Source organism: Xenopus laevis, chromosome 6S, assembly GCF_017654675.1.
Source record: "Xenopus laevis strain J_2021 chromosome 6S, Xenopus_laevis_v10.1, whole genome shotgun sequence".
Classification (NCBI taxonomy): Eukaryota; Metazoa; Chordata; class Amphibia; order Anura; family Pipidae; genus Xenopus; species Xenopus laevis.
Window position 1 is genome coordinate 125,985,559 of NC_054382.1, and position 22,863 is coordinate 126,008,421.

At 40.0% G+C, this 22,863-nt stretch overlaps 1 protein-coding gene across 5 annotated transcripts in view; it reads left to right on the forward strand.

Moving 5' to 3' along the window:
- Positions 1–229: 229 nt before the first annotated feature.
- The window catches only part of fam91a1.S (family with sequence similarity 91 member A1 S homeolog), a 43,550-nt gene continuing 20,916 nt past the window's right edge, over positions 230–22,863 (forward strand). For 2 of the 5 annotated variants that reach the window (XM_018223937.2, XM_018223938.2), the window contains exons 1-13: positions 230–371; positions 700–788; positions 2,320–2,404; positions 6,693–6,844; positions 8,530–8,587; positions 11,010–11,077; positions 12,375–12,488; positions 12,804–12,894; positions 13,525–13,587; positions 14,774–14,880; positions 17,271–17,309; positions 18,979–19,091; positions 21,864–21,982. In XM_018223937.2, coding sequence (XP_018079426.2) covers positions 242–371; positions 700–788; positions 2,320–2,404; positions 6,693–6,844; positions 8,530–8,587; positions 11,010–11,077; positions 12,375–12,488; positions 12,804–12,894; positions 13,525–13,587; positions 14,774–14,880; positions 17,271–17,309; positions 18,979–19,091; positions 21,864–21,982 — 1,228 coding nt within the window. In that variant the 5' untranslated portion in view covers positions 230–241. Of the gene's footprint in view, positions 372–395; positions 567–699; positions 789–2,319; positions 2,405–6,692; positions 6,845–8,529; positions 8,588–11,009; positions 11,078–12,374; positions 12,489–12,803; positions 12,895–13,524; positions 13,588–14,773; positions 14,881–17,270; positions 17,310–18,978; positions 19,092–21,863; positions 21,983–22,863 lie in introns of those variants that run through there. The other 3 variants (XM_018223939.2, XM_018223940.2, XM_041568003.1) reach the window with 3 other exon arrangements.

Genomic DNA, 22,863 nt, shown 5'->3' on the forward strand with positions numbered 1-22,863 from the left:
TGTTGGATTGTACAATGTAGTAGTATTTTTGGGGTTATGTTCCCTATGGCAACCAATCAGCAGGTACACAGATTCCAACACACCACTTCTATATTTTATTTGAGCCCAACTGTTTTTGGGGCAATTTGAGGAGGTTCCAGCACTGTAAAATGTGCATAAATGATAATGAGCTTGTGAATTGGCTTTTAGTGAGTAACCTGGTGACCCCTTTATAACTGAAATGCTTCCCCGCCATTCTCTAATGAACAGCAGCATTGCCCAGACTGGGACCCTAAATATAAAGCTACATTGGCGCAAGTGCTGCTGGGAGGGGGAAGCAGTTTCCTCAGCACCGCACCTGCAGCAACACAGCTTGGAACTAAACAGGACAGGTACGTCTGACAACTTACAGGAAGTGACGTGTTAGCCGCTAAAATACGCCCCCTGCTAATGAGGAAGTAACTTCCCCACTAGCCGAAGTTGGGGAGAGAGGAGCAGCTATAGTGGGAGAGCGTTGTGAGGCAGTGGTGCCAGCGCTTGCCAGGGTGAGGGCACAGTGTACTAATATCAGCCAGACAAGAGGCAGGGTGAGCGGGGCACAAGGGCTGATAGTGGCGCTGGGACACATGGGGGGTGCGCTGTATGTTCAGGGGTGTCACGTGTCTATACTGTGTGTATGACGTCCCCATACTGACACACCTCTGTATTCCTACCGAGCAGCTGCACCCGGTGTCACTATGAACATTGATGTGGATTTTCACATTCGCCAGAATTACCCCTGGGCCAAACTACCCGCCAGTGTGAGACAGGTGAGTGTGTAATGACAGGGCTTGTGCCTCCCTCCCATTAGTCTCATTTGCTCCTCTTGCACTTCCCTGTTTTACTATCACTTCCATCACCTGTTGCACTGTTGCCCCACCACTATCCTGCACCTCTTTGCCCCTGTCTGTCTAACCCTACATTCCCCCCCCCTCCGTCTGACCCTGGGCTCCCCCCCCTCCGTCTGACCCTGGGCTCCCCCCCCCTCCGTCTGACCCTGGGCTCCCCCCCCCCCTCCGTCTGACCCTGGGCTCCCCCCCTCCGTCTGACCCTGGGCTCCCCCCCCTCCGTCTGACCCTGGGCTCCCCCCCCTCTGTCTGACCCTGGGCTCCCCCCCCCACCCTTCCCCCCCGTCTGACCCTGGGCTCCCCCCCCTCCGTCTGACCCTGGGCTCCCCCCCCTCCGTCTGACCCTGGGCTCCCCCCCCTCCGTCTGACCCTGGGCTCCCCCCCCTCCGTCTGACCCTGGGCTCCCCCCCCTCCGTCTGACCCTGGGCTCCCCCCCCTCCGTCTGACCCTGGGCTCCCCCCCCCTCCGTCTGACCCTGGGCTCCCCCCCCTCCGTCTGACCCTGGGCTCCCCCCCCTCCGTCTGACCCAGGGCTCCCCCCCTCCGTCTGACCCTGGCTCCCCCCCTCCGTCTGACCCTGGGCTCCCCCCCTCCGTCTGACCCTGGGCTCCCCCCCTCCGTCTGACCCTGGGCTCCCCCCCTCCGTCTGACCCTGGGCTCCCCCCCTCCGTCTGACCCTGGGCTCCCCCCCTCCGTCTGACCCTGGGCTCCCCCCCTCCGTCTGACCCTGGGCTCCCCCCCTCCGTCTGACCCTGGGCTCCCCCCCTCCGTCTGACCCTGGGCTCCCCCCCTCCGTCTGACCCTGGGCTCCCCCCCTCCGTCTGACCCTGGGCTCCCCCCCTCCGTCTGACCCTGAGCTCCCCCCCCCTCCGTCTGACCCTGGGCTCCCCCCCCTCTGTCTGACCCTGGGCTCCCCCCCCCTCTGTCTGACCCTGAGCTCCCCCCCCCTTCGTCTGACCCTTGGCTCCCCCCCGACTAACCCTGGGGCCCCCCCAGTCCCTAAGCTCAGTAAGTGACAGCAGCACAGAGCATGTGCAGTGAATCAACAGAAAAGAAGATGGGGAGCTTCCATTTAAATCCCAATAATCCAGATTTTTAAAAATGATTTCCCTTTTCTCTGTAATAATAAAACAGTTCCTTGTACTTGATCCCAACTAATAAACAATTAATCCTTATTGTAATCTGAACCAGCCTATTGGGTTTATTTAATGTTTACATGATTTTCTAGAAGACTTAAGGTATGAAGATCCAAATTGCAGAAAGATCCGTCATCCAGAAAGCCCTAAATCTCGAACATTCTGTATAACAGGTCCCATACCTGTATAGTGATAGTGATTTTTTTTTTTAGGTTTCTTCAGCTGCCTTTTTGTCCTATTTTTATACCTTGTATAAAATGTGAACAATTAAAAAAAAATTGAATATGCTTTTTTTTTTTACTATTTTTGTCCATTCAGAACCTGGGAAACTCCCCCAACGAATATGAAAAACATGTCATACTGTACAGTATCCGAAATCAGCTGAGGTACAGGGCTCATTTAGGTAAGATCTCTGTGAGCTGTTCAGCCTCCTGCCTGATCTCTGTCTACATGCCTCTCATACAGGCCCTGAATAGAAAGATAAGTTATAAAAAGTAACAAAAAAAAACTTTTTAATTCAAATAAAGTTGTAGTCTTATAGAGCATTTGTTTTTTAGATGGGGGCAGTGACCCCCTTTGAAAGCTGCAAAGAACGAGAAGAAGAAGGCAAATAATTTAAAAACTATTAAAAAACTAAATAATGAAGCCCAATTGAGGAGTTGCTTAGAACTGACCATTCAACAACATATTAAAATGTAACTTCAGGGCAGAGACACACGGTCAGATTCGGGGAGATTAGTCGTGCTCTGAGCGCCACCCCCCCCCCTCCACGGAGGAGATGTGTAGCTGGGGGACTAACTCTCCCGAATCTGACCATGTCTATACCCTAAAGGCGAACCACCCCTTTAACAGTGAAACAGTTCTTCTTTTCAATGTTTTTATATCCTAATCACTAGGCCAGAAAGCTGAACATCAATGTAAATATACATTGAGACCTGTTTATGGGGGATGTCCATTTAGCATATAGCTGTAATAGAAGAATACACCACATAGCACCTTCTCACAGGCCCAGCTATAGAGACACACACACGCTCTTTGATGGCATTTTGGATCTAAATCAGAAGTAGTTATTAAGGATTATTTATTAACTGATTTCCCCAGGGTCTGCTCTGGAGTGTATCATGATTGCTTTCCCACTCACACATACACGCACTTGACAAAGCTAACACTCTGCAGTAATTTAACACGGGGATTGAAATGTCACTTAAAGATCATGAATAAACAAACCTGCTCAAGGGTGAACAGTATTGACTTTAAAGGAGTTGTTCACATTTAAATGAACTTTTAGTGTAACGTAGAGAGGGATATTCTGAGATAATTTGCAATTTATTTTCACCTTTTATTATTTATGTTTTTTGTTATTTCCGGTTGCTAGGATCCAAATGACACTAGCAACCATGCACTGATTTGAATAAGAGACTGGAATATGAATAGGAGAGGCCTGAATAGAAAGATGAGTAATAAAGTAGCAATAACAATTAGGGATGCACGAAATCCAGGATTCATTTCGGGATTCGGCCTTTTTCAGCAGAATTTGGCCGAATCCTTGTGCATGACCGAACCGAATCCTAATTTGCGAATGCAAATTAGGTGTGGGAAGGGAAATCACTCGACTTTTTGTCACAAAACAAGGAAGTAAAAAACCTCCTTTCCCGCCCCTAATTTGCATATGCAAATTAGGATTTGGATTCTGTTCAGTATGTGGCCAAATCTTTCATGAAGGAATGAATCCCAAACAGTGGATTCGCTGCATCCCTAATAAAAATACATTTGTAGCCTTACAGAGCATTTGTTTTTAAGATGGGGTCAGTGACCCCCATTTGAAAGCTGGAAAGAGTCTGGAGAAAAAGGCAAATAATTCAGAAAATAAAAAAAATAAATAATGAAGACCAATTTTAAAGTTGCTTAGACTTAGCCATTCTAAAACATACTAAAAGTTAACTTAAAGGTGAACGTCCCCTTTAACACAAAGACTCTGCGACATTGTTATCATATGATACGGACGCATATATCAGGTTCGATATAGCGGCCCTATTGGGTTTCATTGTTCTGTTTTGCTGTGCTGAATCACAGTGCATAGTGTAAGCAGATACTAAGGATAGGATTGGAAAATGTTATCGATATCCAAGTCTACCATAAAGAGAAGACTGCATGAAAGTAAATACAGAGGGTGCACTGCAAGGTACAAGCCACTCATAAGCATCAAGAATAGAAAGGCTACATTGGACTTTGCTAAAAAAAACATCTAAAAAAGCCAGCACATTCTTTGGACAGATGAAACCAAGATCAACCTCTAAGAGAATGATGGCAAGAAAAAAGTATGGAGAAGGAACAGCTCACGATCTAAAGCATAGCACATGATGTATAAAAGATTTGGGGGGCAGTGTGATGGCTTGGGCGTGCATGGCTGCCAGTGGCACTGGGACACTAGTGTATATCCATCATGTGACACAGGACAGAAGCACAAGAATGAATTGTGAGCTGTTCAGAGACACTGTCTGCTCAAATCCAGCTAAATGCAGTCACATTGATTGGGAGGCGTTTCATAATGACCCAAAACATACAGCCAAAGCAACCCAGGAGTTTATTAAAGCAAAGAAGTGGAATATTGTTGAATGGCCAAGTCAGTCACCTGATCTGAACCCAATTGAGCTGCATTGAAGACTAAACTTGGGACATAAAGGCCCACAAACAAAAAGCAACTGAAAGCCGCTGCAGTAACGGCCTGGATGAGCATTAAACAGGAGGAAACCCAGAATCTGGTGATGTCCATGAGTTCAACACTTCAGGTTGTCATTGCCAGCAAAAGGGTTTCAACCAAGTATTAGAAATGAACATTTTATTTTCAGTTTTTTTAATTTGTCCAATTACTTTTGAGCCCCTGAAATGAAATGATTGTGTTAAAAAAGGCTTTAGTTCCTCACATTTTTATGCAATCTTTATGTTCAACCCACTGAATTAAAGATGAAAGTCTGCAGTTCAACTGCATCTGAGTTGTTTCATTTAAAATTCATTGTAGTAATGTACAGAAAAAAAGTTGTCTCTGTCCAAATATTTATGGACCTAACTGTTTAATAATAAGGATAATACTGTTCAGGTGTGTTATTGTTCTTTTAAGTGACAGTATCTGTTGGCAGTGTTATTGGACTCTAGCACCTGCTGTTTTTGTTGTGTCCGATGAGTGGGAAGAGCAAGGCTGAACGCACATTGAATACATAAGTCATTGTTCTGGCCAACCAGTGATCTCATTGGGATTTGGGTGGGCAGAGCTGTGAAAATGTGAAAATGTTGTAACTGGTCTGATCCCAAATGCTAATGTGAAAGAATTCAGCCACAGCCCTACAAACAGTAATGCTTTACATTAAAAATAGGAAAGTGGTAGGAGACTGAAAGCTTGGTACGAGTGTCAGCTTAGGGGGTCTCTTCAGTTAAAGGAGAAGTAAACCCTAAAAATGAATGACTAAAAATGGCATATTTTATATAGTGAACTTGTTGCACGAGGCTAAAGTTTCAGCTTGTCAATAGCAGCAATGATCCAGGACTTCAAACTTGTCACAGGGGGTCACCATCTTGGAAATTGTCTGTGACACTCACATGCTCAGTGGGCTCTGATTGGCTGTTGAGAAGCTAAGCTTAGGGCTCGTCACTAATTATCCAGCAGAAAATGAGCTTCCCTGGCTGTAATATAAGCTGATGCTACAGGTTTGCTGATTATTAAATTCTGATGCTAATTGCACTGGTTTCTGTACTGCCATGTAGTAATTATCTGTATTAATTATTTATTATTAATTATATTGTGACATTTCTATTCTGTGTACTGTATATTGTGAGTAGGTCCCTAAGCCCAGTAAATGACAGCACAGAGCATGTGCAGTGAGCTACTGGGGCATCTTTGGAGACACAGATCTTTACTGCTAAAGGCTGTGGTTGCCTTGTGCTGGTACCGAAGCACAAAACATAATGTACAAGATTTCTATCTACTTCTTTAGTTCTCCTTTAAATATGCAAACCTTTACCAGGAATTTGAGTACTTATAGGTGAGCCTCCACTACTGGCCAGCAGTGAGTTCAGCATTCTGCCAGTAAGAAGCAAATGCGTCTTAGGGAGGGGTCCCCAACCACTTGGCCATGTGCTGTGCCAAGCTGGGCCCCTCTTTTCCTGGCTGCAGTCTATAATTTCTGCAAAAACAATGAAAAAGGCCCCAATTACCTGCAATCCCAGATCCCTGACTCGCCATCAGCCATAACAGTTTGACTGTGACTCAAATGAACCATTTCCCACCCCCCCCTTTCTTAGGCTGGCAGAGTGATGTAACCCCTCACATGGTTCCTTGATGAAGCAGTGGATTCTGGCATTTGTAGTCCCTATGCATTCCAGAGAATCTGCTCACCAACCTTCATGGAAAGCAGAGGGACTTCAAGTTTAATGCATTTAATTTATTTGTTTCAGTTTGCATCATTTATAACCCCACCAACTGGGTGCTATAGACCTGACCAGTCTTGACCAAATCTGATCAAGCTATACATAGGCTGGTTGGTGAACAGTACTGATAGTATGGCTGCCTGCAGAATTGCAGATTACTTAATCTGAGTAAAGTAGACATTCTTCCTACATTATTGTTATTAATGTTTGTTTAAAAAATAAATATATGTGTTTTCATGTAAAATAATTTGAAATCTGTTGATTTTCAGTGAAACACGTAAAGAAGGACGAACGCAAGTACTATGAGGAGCTACTGAAATATAGCAGGGATCATCTCATGCTCTACCCATATCACCTTTCTGATATCATGGTAAAGGGCCTCCGTATAACACCCTTTTCCTACTACATCGGAATAATGGAGGTAAGAAAAAGAAAAAAAAAAGTGAATTCTAAAAGACGCACACAATTTTGGTATAGTAAATGGTGGTCAGACAAACTTGGCAACTAAAATGTGTCCATTATAAAATATATTGGAAATTGAACACACTTTATTTTTAAATATCCCCCACTTTCATTGGAATTGAGGGGCTCATAGCTAGAACCAACCTTCAGCCAATCAGATTTTTAGAACATTTACATGTCTTCCCCAGTATTGAGGTTAGTCTTAGGGGGAACATATGGATATCCAGATCGCTCCAAAACCATGCATTGTGCTATGAAAAGACTTTCAATTAGAGCACATAACCTGCATAGGTATGACTTAAAGGAGAACTAAAGCTTAACTAAAAAAGTAGCTAGAAATGTTGTACATTGTGTTTTGGGTTTCTGTACCAGCCCAAGGCAACCACAGCCCTTTAACAGTAAAGATCTGTGTCTCCAAAGATGCCCCAGTAGCTCCCCATCTTCTTTTCTGCTGATTCACTGCACATGCTCTGTGCTGCTGTCACTTACTGATCTTAGGGACCCACTCACAATATACAGTACACATAGAATAGAAATGTCACAATATAAGGCTGATTAGTAATTAGTTGATCCAGGGACTAGTCCGATTGCCATTTTGGAGTCAGGAAGGAATTTTTCCCCCTCTAAGGCAAATTGGAGAGGCTTCAGATGGGTTTTTTGCCTTCCTCTGGATCAACTGGCAGATAGGTAGTTAATAAACAAAAAAAAAAAAAAGGTTGAACTCGATGGACATGTGTCTTTTTTCAACCTTACTTACTATGTTACTATGTTACTATGTAATACAGATAATTACTACATGGCAGCACAGAAACCAGTGCAATTAGCATCAGAATTTAATAATCAGCAAACCTGTAGCATCAGCTTATATTACAGCCGGGAAGCTCATTTTTAGTGACGAGCCCTAAGCTTAGCTTCTCAACAGCCAATCAGAGCCCACTGAGCATGTGAGTGTCACAGACACTTTCCAAGATGGTGACCCCCTGTGACAAGTTTGAAGTCCTGGATCATTGCTGCTATTGACAAGCTCAAACTTTAGCCTTGTGCAATAAGTTCACTTTATAAACTATGGCATTTGTAGCCACATTCATTTTTAGGGTTTAGTTCTACTTTAATGTAAACTCTCAAGCCTGTTGTCTTGTTCTACACAGATGGCTTCTACTAAACAAGACCGTCTTTTTGTCTGATCCAGAGGTGATCCAAAGATTGTTTAGAACAAATGCGTTTTGTGACGTTTCATAATTAAACACTTTGGTTTCTAGTGTAGATCAAGTATTTGTGCTTTCCTTTTTTTCTACCTCGTTTAGCAAAGACTTGAGATTAGAGTGAGCAGCAAGTCACAGAACTAGAGAACTGTCCACATTCAGCATTATTAGTACCCATATTAAATCAATGCTTATGTCGTACTGTGATGTAACCAAGTCTAATGCTCCGTGACATAACAGCAGTTCTGACAATGTAACTCTGATTTTGATGAATAAAATATTGTTGTAGACTGTGCTACAGTTAGCACCTATATCAGACCAAAGGATGGTAATGAACCTTGCATCCAACATTTGTGTTTTTGTGCAGCTGTTTATTAGCAAAAATATTCTGACATTTATTTTATCATATATGTATGTTAAGCAATGTACTTTTTTTCTATAGGACATTATGAACAGTGAAAAAAGTTATGATTCTCTGCCGAATTTTACAGCTGCCGATTGTAAGTTAAAAAAAAAACCCCTGTAATGTATGGTTCTAAGACAGAAAGAGTTTCTAAAGGTGGCCATAGACGTTAGGATTTTTAAAAGATCTTTTCGTTAACGTAAGACCAAGCTTAGCCTGGAACAATTGTTTAAATGTATGATTTGTCCATCAACTAAAAAGACCATTTCAAGCGATATTGTCTAGTTGAAGCCAGGAAAACTGGGTAGCCGCCTGCTTGGCCCTGCAAACAATTGGACAATGGATACATTTCACTGTGAACGATGAACCTGTATGATCTATTTTTTGACTGATGTCGGATGAAAAATCATTAGATGCATGATCGTTTGGTGTAGAGTCCTGCAGCGGGTCTGGTACCCGCAAATATAGCGGGCATCTTCCGGAATGAGGGGAGGATTTTCAGGTGCTGGTATACGGGTCGGGTTGTGGGTCTCATCTAAATTTCTTATCTTATGTAATATTGTCTATATTTTACTCCTTTTAAAGTTTTACAAAACTTGTTTCTGTCCCCTCCCACTTTTGAAGACGTCCCTTCCAGTTTGCAACACCATCACTTCCTGTTTGATGGTGTTCGGCGGGTTGCAGATAAAGCAGTTGTGGGTCCGGGTCGGTTAGCGGATCAAAGTGGATAAATATGCGGGCTGCGGGTTCGGGTCGGGTCCGTGCAGGACTCTAGTTTGGTGCCCACTAACCTCACAATAATTTGATGGTTTTGCAGTATCTCACAAGAATTGGTTGTTCAGGAGAGAAAAATCTTAATGTCTATTGCCACCTTAAGTGTGTGAGACTTGTTACCCTTCCTCTTAATGAGATACTGACAACAGAAAATAACCTTTTTTTTAATATCCATCATAACATTATCTTTGAATGCTATTTATAATTTTGCCATAGAAGTATTTGCCTGATGCTTTTATGTTACCTTTCTTATCCCCATGTTCCTCTATGAGGGGGCTGCCACATTTGTGCAGCCGGAGTCCGTCTGCATTAGAAACTCTAACTGACCGGTTAAGAAGGTACAGTCAGGTTGACAAAACAGTCAGGTTTATGAACTTTAAGTGACAATTACTTACAAAAACATAACTATCAGCGAAAAACGATCAACATGACCTATAGGTAACTTTTAATGTCGGTTAATATTTTGAAAAGAACGTTTTTAGTGTCAGTATCACTTTAATAAGGTGTTGTTAGCTGCTTACCATTCATTTGTGCTGCTTTTGGTGACTCTCTCATGTAACAGGCAACCCCATATGGGAAGTCGCTACTAGCTAATAGGGACTTTTTGAGCAAATCACCTTTTGTTCACCTTGAACCAAACAATTCAAATTACCGTATATACTTGAGTATAAGCCGAGTTTTTCAGCACCCAAAATGTGCTGAAAAACTCTATCTCGGCTTATACTCGAGTCACACAACACAAACAGGCCCAATGTGTGGTCCTCGGGCCAATTGCGGCCCGCTGTATCTCTAAGAAAATTACCGTAACAATAATAGTAGGGTACAGGCCTTGTATTCCCAAGTGGTGCTGAATATGCAGTATGGTTGATAGACTGTGCTACTGGCTGACAGTGATGTGCCACTCTCGCGTCTGAAGCTGAATAGACAGTAGTGCTTACATTAAGAAAGTACGGTAAGCGAGAGAGTGGCGCGTCATGTGCCATTACTACAGTCTTGCTTTGACAAAGTTCTATATTGGGAAGTGCGTTGGCGTCACTCTGCTTTATTTGAATGGTAATTTATTACGTGACTTTATCACGATCCGATACTTTGAAAACTAGTGGGGTGGTGAAACGCTTTAGCCTGCTGCTCGGTTTACCTTCCTTTTGTACTTCTTCCCTTACTACTTTCTCAAGAGGCCGTGGTTTTGTAGACTCCACCATCTACAATTTTCTTATTCCTCCTATTCTCATTAATCAAGAAGTTGGATGTGATTGTCCTTTTCAATTGATGATTACTATTAAATATTTTTAGAATCGACTTTAGTCTATTAACTTATTTTTATTAGCACTGCACTTTATATCACCAGTTTATTATCACTCAATTTTAATTAATTGTTTAAATTGTCCTCAGTCATAATTTAATTATTAATAATCAATTTATTAAACTAATGAATTATATCTCACCAAAGGAGAGTACTATTTATCTAGGTTTTTTTTAAATTGGTGGGATTTTCTAATTGTCCTAATCAATTTTTGGGGATTAATTCATTTGCACTGCACTTTATAATTTAATATTATTTATTAATGAAGTGATTTAACCCACTCATGCCTCAATTTTTGATTATTGAAACTTACCAGTAGCTGCTGCATTTCTCACCCTAGGCTTATACTCGAGTCAAAAAGTTTTCGTAGGTAAAATTAGGTACCTCGGCTTATACTCGCGTATATACGGTATTGACAGTTTTATTTTTTTGTGTGTTGCAGGCCTGAGACTACTTGGCATAGGAAGGAATCAGTATATTGATTTGATGAACCAATGCCGATCATCCAAGGTATGCGAAAGATCTTTTTAACTTTACAAGTGAGCCCAGTAAAACACATTTCCTAAGACAAATCATGACTTCAAATTCCCAGTAACCTTGGAATTATACAGCAGCCAAACCAATGAACCCAAATTAATCTTTTACTACACCTCCATGTTTTTTTTCCATGCTTAGGATGCTTTAAATACAAATAAATGTTTGCGGTAATAACATATTGTAAAGGTCAACTGAGGGACAAAGCACTTTACCATTCTAATGCATAAAGCTGCTGTGCCTATTCCCCATGTTATGCCTTTGCAGATAAGGTTATGCCCCAGACATTTTCATGGCTGTTATTTCAGGTAGCCTCTTGCCTGGGATCTTACCCCTGCTTGTTTTATGGCATTAGAGACTGGTGCACATGTACTTGTGGGATCTCCTTTTTATTCTTTATGGCAAACAAATGGAACATCAATCTCGTGTTTGTTTTTGGAATAGCCCTATAATATTGATGTTAAAGGGGGAAGCAAAGTCTGAAATAGAATAAGGCTACAAATGCTGTATTTCGTATAATAAACATAAACATGAACTTACTGCACCACAAACCTAATAAAACAAATGATTTATGCTTTCAAAGTTGGCCGCACCATCTTGTAACTTTGTTTAACATCTTTGCATGACCAAGACTGTGCACATGCTCAGTGTGGTCTGGGCTGCTTAGGGATCGTCATAAATTATCAAAACAGCACAAGTCAAATAATATCTGCCAGAAGCCGATACTGGGTCCTGTGTTGTCATGTAATCTAATGTGGATTTTATAGTTTTTGTATTGTTTAATAAAAATTTTCTCCAACTCTACAGAACCAGTGGCTGCAGCGAAATAATCCTCCAAATAGAATCCCTGTTTATCTGTTTAAATCTGGCTCCATGATCTTTTTTTATCGGCAGCTGTAGTTGGAAACAGTAATGGGGATGTAAAGGCAATAATGAGATCCAATACAAATTTCTACACAATTGCCGACTGCTCTACAGGGAAACAAACAATCTGCTTGAGTTCTGCATGGCTGGGAAGTAAGGCGGGGGCTCCCCCTGCTGTACATTAGTATGATTGTTTCGCTACTCAGCAGTTAGGGACCGTCTGACAATTTCTATCCACAGCAGTAAATGAAGGGAGAATTTCACTGCATACAGTCAGGTTTCTTATAAAAACCATACACATTTTTTAGTTAAAGTATATTGGATACAGTTTTCTTTTTTTATTAAAGAAAGTAAAAATGGGATTTTTTTTTTTTTGCCTTTAAATTCCCTTTAACATATTTCACTGCAGAAATTCTTCCGAAGAAAAACTGCCCGGGACCTCCTTCCAGTGAAGCCAGTGGAGATAACTGTGGAACCTTGGTGGGTGGTACAAGCTGGTTACATCACTGAAGATGACATCAAGGTACCTCAATTGAGTATACCAAAAATATTTTTTTGCAATGCAAAAAAAAAATATATATATATATTTATATATAATTGTGTAAAATCCAGGAAAATGTAAACTCAGGGAAATGTATTATGCATTATATATAGGTGGCACCACCACCAACAATGTAAATTGAGGGGAAACTTAAAATCAGGGGATGTAAAATTGAGGTTTCACAGTATTACGAATATAACAAAAATATTCATAATAGAAGGAGTTTGCTTAAAGAAATCCTGAACTACTTATTATTGCACTTCACATTTCAGTACCCCCAAAAATTTCTACTTTCAGATGTGTAGCACAGCGGAGAAAAGAGCCATTGATAAAATAATCGATTCAGGACCTCAGCTTGCAGGATCTCTGGATTACAATACTGTTCATAGTAAGTCATTAGCAGCAGGGGAATTATGGAGGCTATCTGGCAGCCCGATGGATAAAAGGTTTACAGCGTTGCTCAAATATTGGCCCAGCACTTGGGATATTGAACATGCAGTTCGATATCACAATTCACTTATCTTTGCGACTGCATTGCAAAAAATCTTAATGATGTAATTTACCTTAAAATTAACTTATTGTAAAATGCAGACGGCAATATTCTGAAGCATTTTGCAGTTGATCTTCATTGTTTTTTTTCTGTATTATTTAGCTTTTTGTTCAGCAGCTTTCCAGTTTGTAATTTCAGCATCCATCTGGTTGCTTAGGCCTAAATTACCCTAGCAGCCAGGCAGTAGTTTGAATGAGAGACTGGAAGATGAGAAGGACTGACTAGAAAGATAAGTAATAAAATGTAAAGTAACATTTGTAGCATCACAGAGCAATTGATTTTTGGTTGCCGGGGTCAGTCATTGACCCTATTTAAAGGCTGGAAGAAGCCAGAAGAGAAGGCAAATTATTAAACAAAAAAAAGGAGACCAACTGAAAAGTTGTTAAGAATAGGGCATTTTTTCACATACTAAATGTTAACTTTCACTGATCTCATCATAACCGAATGCCTTTTTTTGTTTTCTTGCAGGCCTTTACAATAAAGGATTTATTTATCTTGACGTGCCAATCTCCGATGACAGTTGCATAGCTGGTGAGTGAGTCTAATCCTGAGCAGAGAGTTCAAAGAAACTGCAGTCTGCTCCAATCACTGCCTTAACTGATTGTATTTCATTTTCCATCTGTCAGACACGACTGTATCGTGACTCAAGCCCTATCTATTTATGATAACAGATGTAGTTAACACGAGTTTACAATACAAGTTATCTGGTAAAGCAACCATTCCACATTTGCACTGGGCAACAGTAAATATCAGTAAGGGTAGGGGCATACAGGGAGATTTGTTGCCCGCGATTTTTAAAAAGCGAGTCTCCGCGACAAGGCGATCGTCTGTGTGTAAGCGAAGATTTCGAGCGACTTTTGTTCGGAGCGATTTGTATCCCATAGTGCGTCTCGCTACTTTATCCTCCCATGCTGGAAACGGAAGTAGTCTCTGTGTTGTCTCCAGGTGTTTTCTCTGCATCTTGCCTCGAGCGTTTAGTAAAAGAATGATGTTCCTGCGGCACTACCTTTGCTAGTGTCCTTGCGTAACTGTGTCATTGCGCAAGTGTAAGAATTTGCATACTAAAGCTGCTACTAATCTCTATTTGTGTGTGCTTCGAGGAGATTTCAGAACTTCTCTATGTACATGCTCCAAAAAGGGTCTCACTGCATTTTGGAACTACAGACGATTTCAAATCGCGCTGTGTGCATAATGACTGACGAGTTGCATGTAGAGCCAAAACGAACGACTAGTTGCCAGAAGGTCATGCCGTGGGAACAACATTTTTTACCAAACGCTTGAGGCAAGACTCGGAGAAAACACGTGGAGACAGCGCTGAGACTACTTCCGTTTCCTGCATGGGAGTATAAAGTAGAGTATAAAGTAGTGAGACGCACTATGGGATACAAATTCGCTTGTCGCGGAGACCCGATTTTTAAAAATCGTGGGGGACAAATCTCCCCGTGTGCCCCTACCCTAAATATCATTATCCCTAGCTTTATACATGCTCATCTTCAACCCTTCAGACGTGCAGATTTTATGTTCTTGTACGACACACAATTGTTCGCTCCAATCTGCCGACCTGCAACTAACCATCAGATTAAACAAAGTAAAAAAAATCAGATAATGTTCTGGCCATGAACTGACAGAATGCTTTGTTGAGAAGCATGTGTTATGAGTACACTGAAGGGGATATAGGAGGGATTTGGCTAATGTAACGGAGTGTGTCTTTTTGCAGTGCCCCCTCTTGAAGGTTTTGTGATGAACCGGCTTCAAGGCGACTACTTTGAAACGCTTCTCTACAAGATATTTGTTTCAATCGACGAACATACAAATGTAGCAGAGGTAATTTTGTATACTAAATATAAACATGAACTTACTGCACCACAAGCCTAATCAAACAAATAATTTATGCTTTTCAAAGTTGGCTACAAAGGGGTCACCATCTTGTAACTTTGTTATACATCTTTGCAAGACTAAGACTGTGCACATGCTCAGTGTGGTCTGGGCTGCTTAGGGATCGTCATAAACAAAGCTGCTTGAGTTCTGCATGGCTGGGAAGTAAGGCGGGGGCTCCCCCTGCTGTTCATAAGTATGATTGTTTCCCTGCTCAGCAGTTAGGGACCATCTGACAATTCCTATCCACAGCAGTAAATGAAGGGAGAATTTCACTGCATACAGCCAGGTTTCTTATAAAAACGGTACACATTTTTTAATTAAAGTATATTGGAGATAGGTTTCTTTTTCATTAAAGAAAGTAAAAATGGGATTTTATTTTTTGCCTTTACATGCCCTTTAATGCAAGTTTTCTAAAGCATAACAAATAATGCAAATTTTCTTAACTTGTGATCCCTCCAATTCATTAAATTGTCCAGAATAGGATAAAGATCATTAGGCTCTTAAGGAGTTTTGCATTTAAATGTGATGTGTGCTTATTAACTGTCTGTTTTAAAGGGGTTGTTCACCTTTGAGTTAACTTTTAGTATGATGTATGGAGTGCTATTCTGAGACAATTTGCAATTGGTTTTCATTTTTTATTATTTGTGGTTTTTGGGATATTTAGCTTTTTGTTCAGCAGCTCTCCAGTTTGCCGTGTCCACAATCTGTTTGCTAGGGTCCATTGAATGAGAATCTGGGATATTAATAGGGGAGGGTTGGAACCGAAAGATCAGTAATAAAAAGTAGCAATAACAATAAATGTGTTGCTTTAGAGAGGTTTTGTCTTTAGAGGGGATCAGTGACCCCCCTTTGATAGCTAGAAAGAGTCAGAAGAAGAAGGCATATAATTCATAAACTATATAAAAATAAATAAATAATGAAAACCAATTGAAAGGTTGTTTAGAATTAGCCATTCTATAACATACTAAAAGTTAACCTGAAGGTGAACCACCCCTTTAATCTAATTGAGAGGTTTAAAGGACACATTCAAAACTAACCAGCTAAACTAAACTCTAATCTCTAAACTAAACTTTTAAATGAATATAAGGTGTGCTGAAACATTGAGGATCGTTTATAAACACTGGGCAAATGTACTCATTGGCAGTAACCTATAGCAGCCAATTGGCCATCTAAATGTTAAGTTAGATTTTCTATTGTATGCTTTGGGTTATATTGTATTACCCATATTAAAAGGATACAATCATGATTTGTCAAAAACTGACTCCCAAGCTGACATACATTCCCAGACAATAAGTGAAATCAGTAACACTGCCTGACCAAACCTTGGCATCTGTTACCAACCTAAACAGATACAGACATGTTGTGTCCTGCACAAGATCTGTTATCTGCACCAATTTGCTGCTATGGAAGTTGATCTGCTCTCTGCATTCATATAGGAAAGCTAGCAGTCCAACTTCCACCCATGCTGAAGGATTCAGTGAGCCCATTCTAAAGGTGGCCATAGATGCACAGATAATATCGTACAAAACAAATTTTCGTACGATATTCGGTGCGTGTATGGTGGGAAACTAGCCGACCAATATCGGCAGAAAACTTGAATATCGGACGGTTCGTAGATCGGACTTGACAGAAAATTTTGATCGGGTGCCTTTGAAGGCACCCAAACATCGGCTAGTGTAAGTGCTGAATCATCAGATACAGGTGGAATTCTATTGTTTCTCTCTGTATATCTGACCATTCAGCTCTACACGTGTGTATTGAAATGAACGATCTTTCTTGGAAAGATCTTTTCCAAGAAAGATCTTAATTGCTACATCTATGGCCATCTTTAGGGGTTATTTACTAAAACTCAACTTATTTTCACTTTATTAAAAGCAAAAAAAAATTAGCAAACTCCCAAACCGGAATCCCCTTAATTTACCCAGAAAACCCGCTACAAAATGGAGGATCAATTTGAATCGTCTTTACAGAATTATAGAATTGTCGCCCCGAAAACTCAAATTTATCGGATTATTGAATGAAACCCAGCACAAACAGCCCAAAACTATTGAGACTCCTGAAGGTAAAAAACATGTTTCCATTGTTAAAGGGACCCTCTGCTATTGACTTCTACATGATTTTGACAGATTTTACCTGGAGTATTTTCAGATATGAATTTTTATCAGTTTCGGAGCTAAAAATTAGAGATTTTCCCCTTTAAAAACTTGAACAGAAAAAAATGAGGTTTAACAAATAAGCCACAAGAGTCATGCAATTGTTGGTCCTATTTGGCTTTTCAAAAAACGATTGTTTCTTGTTTGCCCTAGTAATGTGTGTTTTATTTTCTATTTTTCCAGCTTGCAAACGTTTTGGAGATTGATTTATCATTAGTGAAGGTATGTACACTGCTGCTTCAATTTCCATTTTGCTGTAGGAAGAATTAACTCGCTGTCATTAAATACTTCAAATGATACACTGTTTACTTTTCCTGCTCTGTCCGTGTTTATTTTTCTCAAGAAGACTGAAGAGGGTGTCATGCGAATCTGAAACTGCACCATCTCTTGCGGTTTCATTCACTATTAAAGGCCATTAAATGTTGATTCCAAGTTTAAACTGACCAGACAACTTTTTCCACGTGGTCAGCCTGCAAGCCAAACACATGCATGTTGCTTATATATATATATATATATATATATATATATATATATATATATATATATATATATATATATATATATACACACATACAAGTAACGGAAACCCGTTATCCAGAAAGTTCTGAATTACGGAAAGGCCATCTCCCATAGACTCCATTATAATCAAATAATCCAAATGTTTAAATATGATTTCCTTTTTCCCCGTAATAATAAAACAGTGACTTGTTCTTGATCCCAACTAAGATATAATTAATCCTTATTGGAAGCAAAACCAGCCTATTGGGTTTATTTAATGTTTACATGATTTTCTAGTAGACTTCAGGTATGAAGACCCAAATTAATGAAAGATACGTTATCTGGAAAGTACCAGGTCCCGAGTATTCTGTATAATAGGTCCCATAGGGATAAGGACAGAGAATTTATTACAACAATGGATGGATCCACATGGCCTTGCATGCTTCGGGAACAGAATCCCATAAGCATAGCCTATGATTAAGGGATTCTGTTCCCGAAACGCGGAAGGCCATGTGGATCCATCCATTGTTGTAATAAATTCTCTTCTTTTATCCGGAGTGCCGCCTATCTGTCCTTATCCCTATTTATCACAGCTGAGGCACTGGTGGGTGAGCACCTGGTCCTAGAGTGGAGCAAGTGGAGGAGTAAGGCCCACGGCGATGAGTTTTGGAGCGGCTTACTATTTGACTAATAGGTCCCATACCTGTATATTGATGTGATTGATTGCTCATTGGACCACAGTGATCCGCCTGAAATGTATGCAGATCCATGCATGATGTCACTTAATATGTTAAAGGAGAAGTAACCCTTTAAAATAAGTGAATGTGAAATTGATGAGGGGGCTATTCTAAGAAATTTTGCAAAGCACATTCATTATTTATTTTGTTTTTATTCCAAGATATTAAGGAATACATGTGATGTTGATATGAATGAATGTTATGAATTTTGTTGCAACAGCGCCACCTGCTGGTCAGTTTCTCACCATTCTGACCACCAAGTAGTCAAGGAAGTTGTCAGGAGAAAGAAAGAGGCTGCTCTGATAAAATTAGAAACCCTTCTCACATCTTTCCTAAGCACAAGAACAGAGCAGTCTCTTTCTTTCTCCTGACAACTTCCTTGACTACTTGGTGGTCAGACTGGTGGGAAACTGACCAGCAGGTGGCGCTGGTGCAACAAAATTCATTCATATTAACAGCACCTGTATCCCTTAATATCTTGGATTAAAAACAAAATAAATAATGAATGTACATTGCAAAATTTCTTAGAATAGCACTCATCAATTTTTCATTCTTTTTTTTTCAAAGGTTCACTTATAAGTGCTATAAGTAGAACTCTCGTACTGGAAACTTGTCCTGTCTCTACGCTGACTGTTTTTCCTGACTTTTATTTTTAGAATGCCGTCTCTATGTACTGCCGCCTGGGATTTGCCCTTAAGAAAGGACAGGTCATAAACACAGATCAGCTTCATCCATCCTGGAATAACGTTCCGTCTGTTAATAGACTCAAGTAATAATTGCTTTGTTTTATTACATTCATTAGGCTTTAGTGGTTTCTTTGGTGTTGCCAGCACCTAATGCAAGCACACTTTTGTCTTTGCCCTCTTTTTAGACCATGTCAAACCTGTAACCAGTGAGAGCATTAGAAAGGATGGCACAAGAAGCCATGTGGCTGGCAATTTATATTTTGGATTACCTTTTCGAATTACCCACCTCTATAACTAAAATAGGGAAAAGTGGAAGAAGCATAGAAGCAGAAGTATGCTGCAAATTTAATTGATTTTTATGTGTTAAAATAGGCTTTAAAAAAAAAAAAAATCCCGAATTTTTTTGGAATTTATTAAACCCCGAGGGCTAAAAAGCCAGAATATAAGAAACGGCATCTCAAACCTGTCGAGGTTGCATAAAAGTCAATGGGAACTGTCCCATTGATTTTTGGTTGTGTCGGGAGTTTCAGGCAATTTCACAATGTTTTCAGGGAAAATTCACGTAAAAATCTTGAAAATCTGGTCCGTTCCCGCAAAGGTGATTTTCGGGGAAAATGTAATAATAAATAAGCGTTAAAAACCCGAGCGGCTTAGATCGGAGTTTGTAGCAGCCGATATTGAGATAAATTTGGACCTTGATAAATAACCCCCTAAATGTTTGGCCGAAACATGTAGGGGCGGATTTATCAAAGGTCGAAGTGAATTTTCGAATGAAAAAAATTCGAATTCCGAGCTATTTCCTGTGTACTTCAACTAGGGAATAGTCCAAATTCGATTCAAATTTGAAAAAAATGAGAATATCGAAAATTATCATTTACTGTCTCTTTAAAAATTCGACTTCAACCATTCGCCATCTAAAACCTGCCGAATTGCTGTTTTAGAATATGGGGGACCTCCTAGAGTCAATTGGTGGACTCTGAAAAATCTAATTAGATCAAATGCGCTATTCCTTCAATTCGTACGATTCGAATTTGCCCGAAAATGGACCTAGTCGATCCAAAAAAAAACCTTTTTCAATTCAAAATTCGACCCTTGATAAATGTGCCCCATAGTGTAGTATATTACAAATAAATGAAATAGTTCTGCTTCTTTGCTTTCTTCATTTTATTCTATTTTTTATTATTGTCTGGTGCGGTGGGCAGAAGCACAGAAGGTTAAAGGGGATGTTCACCTTCCAAATACTTTTTTCAGTTCAGTTGTTTTCAGATTGTTCACCATAAACAAAGACTATTTTCAATTACTTTCCATCTTTTATTTTTTACTTTTTTTTAAGTTTAACGTTTAAAGGACCAGTAACATCAATTTTTTTTTATTAAAAAATTCGTAACTGTAGAAGTAAAAAAAAAAAAAACACAAAGACATATTAAACGTTTAAATCGCTAAGTCTTTATTAAGAAATAACTTACTGAAACTCGTATTGCGCTCCTCTTCATATAAGGTGATACGACAATCCATTGTGCGGCGCTCAATTTCTTCTCCCTGCCTTTCTTATAGGAGATGGCAAGGGAGGAAAAATCGAGTACTGCATGATGGATCGTCGCGTGTCGCCTTTTCTGAAGAGGAGTGCAAGCGGAATTTCGGTAAGTTATTTCTTAATAAACACTTTTTAAAAGGTTAATATCTTTGTGGGTTTTTTTTCGTTCTACCCTAATGAATTTTTTGATAAAAGAAATTGAAGTTACTGGTCCTTTAATGTTCCTGACTCTAGGGTTTCAGTCTGGAAACTCAGTGATCCAGAAATATCTGAACTGTTACAATTTGCTCCATTTAGTTGATACAATTAGTTGATACATTTCTCAGCAGTATCTGTGGAGTATTAGCAACTATTGTATCAATTCTAACAGCTGCCTTTAATGAAACCCAGAGATTCTGCTCAGCAGGGACAAAGATAACAAATGTATCAATTTAGAACAGTTACAGGATCGGCGACCCCCCTCCCCAGAGCTGCTTTAGATGGTGAAAAATGAATTGTTACACTTCAATGTTATAAAAACGGTCACAAATAGAAAAAGTCTTTATTTCTGCTAAACAATCTGAAATCAACTGAACCAAAAAAAGTGTTTGAAGGTGAACAACCCCTTAAGCATAACAGGATCTTTTTTTTTTTTTTTTTTTTTTTGCCATTTCTGCTGTAACTTGTCTTCTTCGACATATTGATTCAACTCTATACCTATAATATACCTTTTCTAAAAATTAGCTCAATAAATAGGACTATTTATTTCAAGAAACTACAGATTTTCCAGATTTTTTTTTGCCATTATAAAGCACTAATAGTAATTGTTTTGTGCTTCCCTGAACTCAGTCCTCTGTCTCCCCTATAAGCTTTGTTCAAACTGATATAATGTGCTCTGTATAAACAAACTCCTCTACGCTCTTAGCTGTGATGAAGATCAGCTCATTTTACACCGGACTTAACTGTAGACTGGTCATTTGATTTGCTTCTTCTCTACTTGGAAGAGCCAGAAAGTGACAGGAAGTTAGAAAGTGAAAGGCAACTATTATGTTCAGCATAAGCTCATGTTGAAAAAGGGGGCATGTTGTCCCTTTAAAGGGTGAGCCAATATACAAATCACCCCAAACCCCACCCCTGTAATGTGGTCCATGGTACAAGTTCAGGTACCCCTGCAATTAACTAGTGGATGAGCAGTGTTAAAGCAATTAAAGCCTTGACTCTTGAGATGTTTTACAAGGACCAGATGGGATTATCTCAGCAATTTGACACTTATCTGTTGTACTGTTCTATGAAACTCTGTGCAATGGGCGTTCTAAAGGGGTACCGTTTTATTATTGCACAGAAGTACACTGGACCCGCAGAAGATGCTCCTTTCCTGGGAGAGTGCAGAAAACAAAAGTCTCATACAGGACCTGGCGTCTTCTGTAACAGACACTGATACCAACAGCCAAGAGGACCAAGGTAGTTTCCTATAGCTATGATAGTGCTCTTTTGAAGGGCTGGTTCACCTTTAAATTAACTTTTAGTATGTTATAGAATGGCTGATTCTATGCACATTTTCAATTGGCCTTCATTTTTTCTAGGGATGCACCAAATCCACTATTTTGGATTCGGCCGAACCTCCAAATCCTTTGCGAAAGATTCAACCGAATCCTAATTTGAATATGCAAATAAGGAGTGGGAAGGGGAAAACATTTTTTACTTCCTTGTTTTGTGACAAAAAGTCACGTGATTTCCCTCCCCGCCCCTAATTTGCTTATGCACATTGGGATTTCGATTCGGCTGGGCAGAAGGATTCGCTGAATCCTGCTGAAAAAGGCCAAATCCCAAACCGAATCCTGAATTCAGTGCATCCCTAATTTTCTTTTTTATAGTTTTTTAATTGCTTGCCTTCTTCTGATTTTCCAGCTTTCAAATTGGGGTCACTAACCCCATCTAAAAAAACAGATGCTCTTTAATGCTACACATTTATTGTTATTGCTACTTTTTATTACTCATCTTTGTATTCAGGACCTCCCCTATGCTTGGTTGAACTCTAGCAACCATATTGCCGAAATGGGAGAGCTGCTGAATAAAAGTCTAAATAACTCAAAAGACACAAATAATAAAAAATGAAAACCAATTGCAAATTGTCTCAGAATATCACTCTCTACAATATAGAAAAAGTAAATTCAAAGGTGAACAACCCCTTTAAACATTTAGTACATTTATCAGTTTATAAGCTCTTATCATTTACATACCATGCAGGAAATTACAGTTAAGATATTGCTAACAAAAGTAACCTGTAGTAGAACTCATCTGAAAGACTAGAGATGAATGCTGTGACTTTCAATGGGAATGCC